The sequence below is a fragment of the Tinamus guttatus genome, unplaced genomic scaffold, assembly GCF_059628265.1.
Source record: "Tinamus guttatus ecotype Peru unplaced genomic scaffold, ASM5962826v1 Tinamus_guttatus_pri_ptg000031l, whole genome shotgun sequence".
Classification (NCBI taxonomy): domain Eukaryota; kingdom Metazoa; phylum Chordata; class Aves; order Tinamiformes; family Tinamidae; genus Tinamus; species Tinamus guttatus.
In genome coordinates this window covers 501,061-511,228 of record NW_028288565.1, presented here as the reverse complement: position 1 = coordinate 511,228, position 10,168 = coordinate 501,061, and the positions used below count along the sequence as shown (strand labels likewise).

The 10,168-nt window shown below is 50.1% G+C and overlaps 1 protein-coding gene across 1 annotated transcript; it reads left to right on the top strand.

Moving 5' to 3' along the window:
• The first annotated feature begins 588 nt into the window (after positions 1-588).
• On the top strand, positions 589-8,577 carry LOC148596091 (transmembrane protein 209-like). Its single transcript, XM_088530750.1, has 14 exons — positions 589-725; positions 851-909; positions 1,525-1,656; positions 2,071-2,166; positions 2,878-2,982; positions 3,402-3,571; positions 4,065-4,136; positions 4,804-4,900; positions 5,796-5,984; positions 6,452-6,537; positions 7,097-7,211; positions 7,312-7,409; positions 8,138-8,211; positions 8,523-8,577. Exons 1-14 carry the CDS (start codon positions 589-591, stop codon positions 8,575-8,577), a joined length of 1,485 nt encoding a protein of 494 aa, XP_088386876.1.
• Positions 8,578-10,168: the final 1,591 nt, after the last annotated feature.

Below are 10,168 nucleotides of genomic sequence, written 5' to 3'. Positions count from 1 at the left end.
AAGTCACTTTTACAGGTTAATGTTCCTGTTCGGCATTGGGGAGCTCGAGGCGTTTTTAAGCCGTCGGGGGCTTGGCAGGAGGCTCGGGAGGGCCTCGTGGGGCCGGGAGGCTCAGGAAAAGTCCCCGTCGTCGGGGGCGTCGTGTGTAATTTGTGGGGCGCCGAGGCGGGACGTGGAGGTGCAGAGGGGGCAGGAGGCAGCGGTGCAGGCGGGACGTGTCGCTCGCGGGGCCTCCCGGAGCGGGGGGATGTTGAGCAGGAAAGGGGAAGGCAGCGCTGCCTGGGCCCCCTGCAGAATGTTGGTTTTCAAAAGTGCCCTCGGAATGGGAAGGGGGCCCTGTGCCCTGCAGCCCGTTGGGGAAAACGGACGTGCTCTCCCTGGAGAGGGTGACGGCGCCCACAGGCTTTGCAGGAGAGTGTTGCTGGCCAAAAGCCCTGCTCCCCGCTCGGGAATCGGGACTGGGAGCTCCTCAGGTGAAGTCCTTCTGTCCAGGTTGCTCTTGGTTCTTGCTGTTCTCCTCAGCGTGGTGCTGAGCCAGGATGTGGCTGTCTAAACTGTGCGGTGTTTGTCTCCCTCTTGCCGCAGACCATGGCAGCCCCAGGGCTTTCGGCAGGTGCCCTCCTTGACAGGAGCATGAGGATGAGGAGAGAGGCTGGAGAGCGGAAGGTGCTCTGGGCCTGGGGGCTCCTCAATATCTGCACTGCCGGCATGATCTGCGTGGACATGTATGTTGGCTGCGAATGTGACTGCGTTACAGAAAACATCCTGCCTTGTGCAGGCCTCGGTACTTCCCAGAACCCCATTACTGCCCGCTGGTAACTTTTCCTGTTTTATTGTATTTCCTTACCAGGACTGGAAAACTTCTCAGCACATACTACAATATCCCCTTCTGGCCTCTCTGGTTTATTGGTGAGTTGTTGCTGCCCGTCAATGTGTTTTGGGAGGAGGGAATATTTCGCACAAAAAAAAGGCAGAACTTCATTTTACTTTCTTTTACCCCTGTTGGAGCTATGGGAATTTCCTCACTGTAGTGACATGGAAGAGTCTCTTGGCGGCCCTGTTGTGGGGCTGTGTGACATTTCCAGGTAATGAAAGATCCTTTCAATGGAGTAGACTCCAAAAGAGCTGTATCAAATCCCCTTGGAGGATGGAAAGGAGGAGGAGTGAGGCAAATGCAGATATGAGGGACAGAAGGTTTGATGGAAGAGCCTTGCTAAGGAGCGTGAAACTTCCTTGTAGAGATTTGTGTTCTCCCTGGAAAATACCTTGCACTTTTGCAAATAAGCATTAAAGCCCCATAAATGAATTTTAGCCACATAAATGAATTTTAATGTAGAAAGGAGATTTGTCTCAACTGGTTCTTGAATAAAAAGAACCCATGAAGAAGCCTTATCTCTGTCCTCAGACTAGCACTTACAGGAGCAGTTTTTTATGCATTTTTAACCTGTTTTTTAATATTAACAATAAGTTATTACTCATGGTCATGCCATCTAGCATGATAAAACCTTTTTTTCTTTATTCTAGAACTTGCACTTGTGTCTCTGTTCAGCCTGAATGCCGTGTTTGATCTCTGGCTGTATTTCAAATACACGAGGGCACCAACTCACCTGGTTATGACTCAGAGGCAGCAGGTCCTTCTGGGGATGCAGAACTCAGGTAGGTAGTATAAACGCCTGTTTATCTGTGTTCTTTGCAGTTGGTGTCTTGGTCAAGTACAATTTTCAGCTTCTTTGTCTGAACACAGCAGTCAGACAAATTCCCTGCAGCATGTTAAAATTTAAAGTAGAAGTGCAAAATTGGTGAAGGATTGAGGGGAGAACTGAAGAGGGAAGAAGCCCTAACAAAGGAGGGGACAGCAGCCTATTAAAGGGCAGCTGGAGAGACTCTCTGTGAAACTGGAGAAGGAATTTGTGGCCTCCCCGTGGAGCTGGGAAGAGGGCTTTTTAGCACCGTTGAATTTCCTTCAGGGCAAGCTGCGTGTCTGTGTTTTGCAGTGTGGATTCAGAGGAAGCAGGGGAGTTGGAGGCTGCTGCATGTGCAGGACTCACTGTGTTTTTGTGCTTCTTGCAGCGGTGCCGATAGCTCCAGTGCAGGAGCTGTCAGCGAGGAGAGTCCCTTGGTGTGGGGCTGCGATGCAGGGCCAGAACGTGCTGAGCTACAGCCCAGGCCGCCCCCGCGGGGCCCGTCCCAGCTTGGCCTCGGCTCCTGCCCCAGACTGTGACCCTCAGCTGCCGGCTCTGCCCGCCAGCAGAGCCTCTTCCAGCAGTTCTCTGAGCTCCCGTCCCAGCTTGGCCTCGGCTCCTGCCCCAGACTGTGACCCTCAGCTGCCGGCTCTGCCCGCCAGCAGAGCCTCTTCCAGCAGTTCTCTGAGCTCCCGGCCCAGCAGCAGCTGCATCCAGGTAAGGACGGCGCTGGCTGCGAGGGAGCGCCTTGGCTTGGCTCCTCGTGTGCTCGTGCTGCGCCCTGAGCTGCTGGAGGTGCCCGGCAGCTGTCTGCTCCCTTTGCACATTCGCCCTTCCAGGATTCGTCCTTTCCCTAGAGTTAATTTATTTGTTTTGGAGGAGTTGGTGGGTTTCAGACAAAAAGCCTGAATGAGGAATGCAAATGTAAATGCTGAGGAGTAGAAAACCAATTCCCCTGATTCAGACTAGGCTTAATAGCAGCAAACTCCAGAGCCATAAATTCATCTGTTGAGTCAATTGATTCCTGCAGTTTGTAAAATCAAAGTGGAAGTCTTATCTTCCTCATATGACACAAGTGTCTGCTTCTGTTTGCCCAAGCTTCCCAGCTTCAGCCCTTCTCCTGCGGCTTCTTCACATGACATGAGTATTGAAGCAGTGAGAAGTGAGCTCAGGAGCCGTCACTGCCCTTCACCAGTTCGGCCTCGTTTCCTCCGGAGCCAAGAGGAGGAGATCACAGACCAGAAGTCCCTGCAAAGATACCTGCAAAGGGAAGAGGAGAAAGAGCGCAGCCGTCAGATGGGTAAAGAAATCCCTTTGCTTGGCCTGAAAGGATGGGTGAGGAGAGGATGTAGGTTTTATTAGTCGTTAGTGGAGAGAGTCGTGGGTGAGAATAGCTGGAAGGGATTTTGGGAAAGGGAGCGAGCTCCTGAAGTGCTAGTAAATAAAATGACGTCCCTGCTCTGGTATTCCCCCTGGATGTGGTCAAGGTGACTGCTGACCACTTTAGTCTTCTAGGCAGTAATTGAGACAGGAGGCAGAATTTTGTAAATTCTCCACATCTCTGTGCCTCAGGGACTTCAGAAAATTCTCCTCCTTTACCATAATTCATGAGCTCGTCTTTCCAGTCAGAGTTGAATCTGTGCAGTTATTGCCTGCCCTATTGCGTGATTCTTGTCCTCCTGCTTGTACTAATTGTGCGTGCCTTGAATGTCATTTCAGCAAATTCAGTTTACAGCAGCTCCCCATTCGACTGCCCAGTGTTTTGCAACCTGACACGTTTGCTGGTGGAGCAGGCCAAGGTGCTGCGGAGGTTCCAGTACCAGGTGTCATGGTGTCCCCTGGGCCGCAGGGAGGAAGGTCGTCTGGACGTGCCACAGGCTGGCGAAGAGGTAAGTTCAGCACCAGAGGAGCCCAGAACCATAGAGCTCCTCCAAAGGGTTGGCCATGATCTCCATCACACTCCTTTACACTTGTGTCTGGACAAAGTCTCATTCGAAGGGATAGGGTTAAGGGAGCTTTAATTAAATTGGATCCATGTCTTGATCTCATCCCTTAATCTAAGAAAGCTTCTTCTTCAAGTACCTCTTTCATGTGTCCTGCACCTCTGCCCCAGTTTTGTCCTGTGAGAGCCGGGAGCTCCAGACAGTGACTGTGGCCTCGGGTGACATGTGGTGTCCTGTGAGGACAGAGTAGGAGTGCAGTATGGCCAGGTGCTGAGGGCTCCCCATGCTGCAGCCAGGAGATGTGTGAGGGCTCTGGAACATCTGCAGTTTGCCCTGTGGGCTGTGGTTGCCTCCAAAAACATCATAGGCCCTAAAATCTCCTTTGGTTTTCTCTCAGGTTTCTCTCTGTAGGTGGATAATGATCATGTTGTTTGTGTAGGTTTGGTCAAGGGTGCTGGCGCATGGGTGGCAGCTGGATGCCCTGGATTTCTGGACCGATCGGCTCCGAAGGGTAAGTCCTGTGCCCATAGACGGCCTGTTCGTGCTGCTCGAAGAGGTGCAGCCGGGTGGAGAAGGGCCTCATCTCTAAGAGACTTTGATCTTTGGGACTGGTGGGGATGAGGGTGGGCTTGGCCACGGAGATTCAAAGAGCATGCTAGTACCAAAGGAGGAGTAAAACAAATTTCCGACTTCAACTTATGCCCTGGCTGACCTGGGTGTTGTGTATTCTGCAAACCTTCCAGTTGTAAAGTTCACCCACCTTTGAATGGAGACAAATATATCTTAATGCACACTGCATGTGATAAGACTGCTTTTTTTTTCTTTCTAAAATCCAGATTTCCAAACTGCTTTTTTCCCTCCTGACTTTCAACCTCCTTCTCCTGGGCTCAAGTAAAGCATGGAAAATGCCAGCACAGTGGCTTTTCCTGACAGTCTTGAGGAGCGTAATAAAGAAAGAAATGAAAACAAACAAAAAAAAGAACATTTTAGTCTTGGGAGCAGGAGTCATTATAGCAAACGAAATACAATTGCATGTTTGTTTGTTTGTTAGCTTGTTTTAAAAGGAGTGGGGGGGTTGAACAGTAAAGATTCTTGAGATCTGAGATGGTGTCCTTTAGCAGCTTCCTGAGCACCTTGTTGCTTCTAACCTTTTTAATGTTTCCATTTCTTTTTGCTAGTGGATTTTGCAGACAATTCTAGAGCCCCTTGTCCAAGAGATGGAATCTGTGAGCGCTCAGCTGAGAAGAATGGGGTACCCCGCAATGCCGAGCGGAGGTAGGATGATAGGAGGAGCCGTGGGGTTGCATTGTGTTTTCCTGGAAAGGTTATTCCTAAGATATGTGGAAATTCAAGTGTCCGAACACAATTCTGTGTTATGAGGAGAGCTGTCTCTGAGCTCTTCCTGTCTGTTATGTAGCATCTTTAAGATCTTGGTAGTAGATTTTTGTCATGCTGATGGGGTTGAGCAGGGCAATCTGAGGTGGATTTGAGAGAGCTCTGAGCATTAGAAGAAATGGTCTTGGTCAGGGGTGGGAAGAAATGGTGTTTTTGTTGGGGATAATTTTGTTTTTTGTTGGTGGTGGCTTTGTTTTTTTGGGTTTGTTCTGGGTGTTTTTAGGTTTAGGGGGTATTTTGTTTGTTTGTTTTTCCGTTTCCCTGAGCTGAAATTGCAGCTGCAGTTTCCCAGGCCAAGTCTGAAGGGGCCCCTTCCATGGGCAGCTCACACGGACGTCCCCTTCCCCCAGAGCAGGGTTCGATTCGCTGCATTTCAACACGGGCTGCTTTTTTGTGCTCCGGTTTGTAGTCTCCGCTGAGACCCGCATCCCTTGTGATGCCTGTGAAGAACTGCCCCGTTGCTGGCCTCTTGTGCACCTCCCTGCTCCCCTGCTGCTCTCTGTTAAAAATTCCTTTTGATTCTTCCCTTTCCAGCCCCTCTCTGTTTCTCCTTCCTTACGCCAGGCAGCCTTCAAGGGAGGGTTTTGTGCCTGCCCAGCCCTGCACAGGGTTTCTGCTCTGTGCTGGGAGGGAGGCAGCGAGTGCTCCATGGGGCCGGGCAGGGAGCGTGTGGGGCACTGCCTAAGGTGTGAGCTTGAGCTCTGAGCTTAGCAAGCAGTTAGAGCAGAGGAGGCAGTTCCTCTTTGTAACAGTGCGTTTGTTGACCCCTTGGCAGGGCGGCTGATCCCGTTCGAGTCGTGGGTGCAGGTGACGCGCTGGCTCTTCTTCCGCGCACAAGTCAGCACGAGCAGCATGAAACAGGCAGCGCTGGCTGAAGCCACAGCCATTCAGCAGAGCCTGCTCACCATCACACGGTACCTGGGCGTCACGGCCAACCAGGAGTACCTGGTTCAACGGATCAAAGGTACGTGCTACCTTGGAGACTCGGGAGCGTTTCGCTGAGCTGGGTCAAGCACTGGTGGTGCCAGATGCCCCATCAGTGGAGACGCTCGGGCTGCAGTCCCAGCAGGGCAGAGAGCTGCTTTGCAAGCAGCAGTGCTGGGTGTTTTGACAGCTTTCTCTGCTCGTAGCAATGTGGTGGTGTGGGCCCGGGACTGGTTTTAGAAGGTTTTATTTCTCATTTCACTCACAGCGGGGAAAGAAGTGTCCTATTCAATCCTTTTGTTAATTAGGAATAAAACTTCCCTTGTAAAATCAACTGCCTTGAGTATATATAATATATGCAAGCGTTTAATGAGTCCAGTTCTCCCTCCCAGTGAATGTGGTGCCCTGGCAGTGCACACAGAGGTGTGGGGTTCCCAAAGTTAATGCAAAATACATCTTCCTTGCACCTTCCACCGCCAGTACCTGAATAGGTGTTGTTGTTTCCAGAGCTGTCCCAGGGAAGCTTCCGCTGGGGCAGAGGAGGGGATTTCAGAGGCCGGCAGTGGGGAGCTGACTTGCCCACCGACTCCGCTGTAAGTTTTCAAAGATGCCTTGGTAAAACTTCCTAAAGCTGCTCGTCTTCCAGCATGAGGCATTTGTGGGTGGCTGCAGAAAGTCCAAATCGTCTTTGCCTCGCTTATCCTCAGGATCTCAGTGTAGTTTTGAATAATGTAAAGGGGCCTGGACCTTGTGCAGATCACAAAAATGCCCTTGCTTGTGTTAGTCTGGGGGCAGCCTCTTCTTTAGACTCCTGTGAGATGTCCCACAGGTAACTGTGAGGGCAGAAGCTTGACATAATTCATCTGAAATAGTTAAAAGAGAGAGTGCAGGATAAGCCAGGGAGTGGAAAACAATCTTTACACTGTCCCTCTTTGCCTGTATTTGAAGGAAAACCAGCATTGAAAAAAAAAAAAAAAGAAAAAAAGGCATGAAACCAATTAAACTAGCATGAAATCAGTCATGTGGTTGACTGTGTCCTGTGTTTGTTCTCATACCTGAGATTATGGCAAGAGAGTTGCTGCTGCATTGTAGCCTTTGGTTCCTCGGTCTTTCTGATGGCATTCAAGTGAAATTTGGGGGTTGTTTGCACAGATCCTTATGCACATCTTCTGCACCTACCTGGACTCCAGGCTGCCATGGAACATCCAATATCCCGATGGCAAAACCTTCACTGCCCAGCACTTCATCCAGACACCCCATGAACCAGGTACTGGCATTCTTGGGCTGCTGCTTTAGCTGCTGTTTGCCCCTTGCATCCCATGGGCACCCTTAAAATCCCTCTCTTCTTTTCTGACCTTCATTCCCAGACCTGACGGATGAGAAGCTCTTCTGCATCTACCAGAGCAGCATCAACCCACCGCGCTACCAGGTCATCTACCACGGCCACATCTACAACGTGCAGGAGGTAGGGGCATTTTAGGTGTGTTCTGCTGACAGGAAATGTTCAGCAGAACTGATTTGGGTTTGTTTTTTGTTCTATTTATTTATTTATTTATTGTAACTAGACACATCTACATTTAGATGTGGGCTGGCTCAGTGCAGAAAGCAGCTTCCTGTGCATTTTCTCACGACTTCTGAGACCCTAATTTCTGTAAGCTCTGATGTGAGCTGTTATTCCTGAATGCCAACAAGCTGGAGGCTTCCTTCTAGGAGTTTGTGGAAGGAACCATCTCATCTCAATGCCAAACTGCCAGATTTTTCCTGCATGTTTTAATTCTCTCTTGAGCCCTGGGTTGTGACTTGATCACCCGTTTCAGAAAAATGCTGGAAGAACTCCTGAGTATTTGAGGATGGTACTCCATCAAAAAAAAACCCTCAAAAATCATTTTTTTTCTGATGTTTGTCTAAGTGAGAGGTAAATATTGAGGCAATCCCCCAGGCTGTTGTACCATTTTGTGAGGTTTCTATTATAGTCTTTCCTCATCTCAGGTTATTAAACCTCTTCTATTATGGGGTATACGTACCCTGCATACGTACCTTGCCAAAAGATTTGAAGGAAAATCTGTACAGCTGTGGCCAGGCTAAGGGCAGGATGTGCCCGTTGGTTTGCATAAGACATTCTCTCTAAGATAGTGGCGTGAGTGCTTGTCCCTGCAGTCGCTCCCAAAGTCTTCTCTCTTCCCGGGCATTCAGGGCAGAAACAACCTGCTCCACGCGTTGCTCCTGTTCCTCTACATCATCAAGACCAGGGAATCGGGCATGCTCGGGTAAGTGTCTCCCCGTGGGTCCCCTCGCGCTGCTGGCGAGAGCTGAGCAGCAGCTTTGGGTGCTGAGGTGCCGTGAGGCTGCTCAGAGGGACAGAGGTGACGGGATTAAAATCCTCGTGGTGTTTTAAGTAAGGGCAGCCGTTCTGTAGGACTGTGTCAGTTGGGTGAGCGTGAGCACACGGGAAACGTTTTAGGTTTCTCCTTGGTCTTGTGCCAGCTGTAGATGAAGAAGTTTTCCTTGTAAGGAAGATGGGGTGTAAACAGGAGCTTGAACTTGCCGCTGGTTTGTGACTGTGGTGTTCTTTTTGCAGGCGCGTCAGTCTCGGTGCCTCAGGAGTCAACGTGCTGTGGATTTTTGGAGAGTGACGAGCGGGACCACAGGTTGGCAGAGGAGTGATCCCTCTTCCCAGACAAGAAGAACCGAGCAGCATCATTATCCTTTTTGCCTTGGAGCAAAAGCTATTGGAGAATTAGGGTTTAGGCTTAGGGTTAGCTTAGGGTTTAGGATGGGGTTAAACATTTTGTTTGCTTGTTTGACTGGTCTTTGGTTGTCGTTTTGGGGTGTTCCCCACCATGCCAATACACTCTTATGTAGCAAATGCTGGAAGCAGGTGGTTCATATAGTAGGAATGATGCTCGGCTTTGGTGGGCAGTTGCTCTTTGGCTGCTTTTGGTACTGAACGTGTTTGCATGGAGCTGGGTCCTGGAGCTGGGTTTCCTAGGCAGGGCGGTTTTCGGAAGCACTTGGTCAGCCCATTCCCGGGTGCTCTCTGCAAATCTGGTGGTGTTTGCCCCTTAGAGCAGGAAGGTAGAGTGCTGCTGGCTGTGATACTGTGGGGATGGAGGGGTGTTGCGGGTTGTTTGGTCTAACTTTGTGTGCAATGATTTTTTTTTTCTTTTCCAGGTTGTAGATAGCATTTAGAATTGTTTAAGCATTAGAAATAAGGTAAGGAATAGATCTTTTTTTTTAACCTCAGTCTGGGCTTTTCCCTCTGTCCTGGCTGCTCTGTGAGGTGTTGATCGTCTCCAGCGCCTGCAGGGAGCTCCGTCCTGGAGCTGGGGTTTTCTAAGCAGGGAGGTTTTGGAGGTGCTTGGTTACCCCGTTCCCAGGTGCCCTCTGGGAATCCGGTGGCCTTTGCCCATTAGAGCAGGAAGGCAGAGTGTGTGCCGGGGGCTGTGAGTAGTAGTGGTGAGGCTGCAGAGGTGGCGGTTGAGGGAGATGTCCCGCTGATGCACCCTGGGGGGTTGTTAGCCTTTACATTAAAAAGGAACACGCATGCTAACTGACCTGTTTTTTGGCTTTGCATGTGCAGAAGATGGGGGCCCAAATGGAAAGGAAGATCCTAAGCCCTATAGGCCTCAGCCTTCCAGCCCTAGCCCTTCAGGCCAAGCCCTTCGCCCTAGCCCTGTTGGCGTCAGCCCTTTAGCCCGTTAGGCTCAGAGCCCTCAGCATTATAGCATCCCTATAGGATCCTCCTAAGTCTATAGGGTAAGTTTGGATTTGCAAAATAGGTTGCGAGAATGGCACGGTTGTACGTTCCTTTGAGCAATAAAGATGCAGAAGTTGCTGGAGTGCGTGTCTCATTTCAAATAAAGATGTTTGTGTGGTGTCTCATTTCAAATAAAGATGTTTGTGTGGTGTCTCATTTCAAATAAAGATAGAGGTGGTGTTTTGTTGCCTTCATTGAAGTAGATGCTGCCCTAAAGAGATAGGGCCAAAGGGCTAGAGCTCAGGGCAAAAACAGTGGGGATAAAGGGTGGGGGCTAAAGGGCTTGGGTTGAAGGGCCAAACGGCTGAGGGTTTGGGTTCAAAAGCCAGGATTCAGGAGCTGGGATAAAAGGGTTTATGACTACAGGACTAGGGCTAAAGAGATTAGGGCCAAAGAGGTTTGGGCTAAAGTGCTAGTGTTGAGGATTAAAGGGCAACAGTTAAAGGGCCAAGGGCTAAAGGGATAGG

What these genes read in the sequence shown, in the direction of transcription:
- LOC148596091 (XM_088530750.1), top strand. Translation starts at nt 589, where the DNA reads ATGGCAGCCCCAGGGCTTTCGGCAGGTGCCCTCCTTGACAGGAGCATG. An exon ending in GGCATGATCTGCGTGGACAT is followed by an intron (nt 726 to 850) that starts GTATGTTGGCTG and finishes TTTCCTTACCAG; the next exon opens with GACTGGAAAACTTCTCAGCA. An exon ending in GGACCGATCGGCTCCGAAGG is followed by an intron (nt 4,137 to 4,803) that starts GTAAGTCCTGTG and finishes TCTTTTTGCTAG; the next exon opens with TGGATTTTGCAGACAATTCT.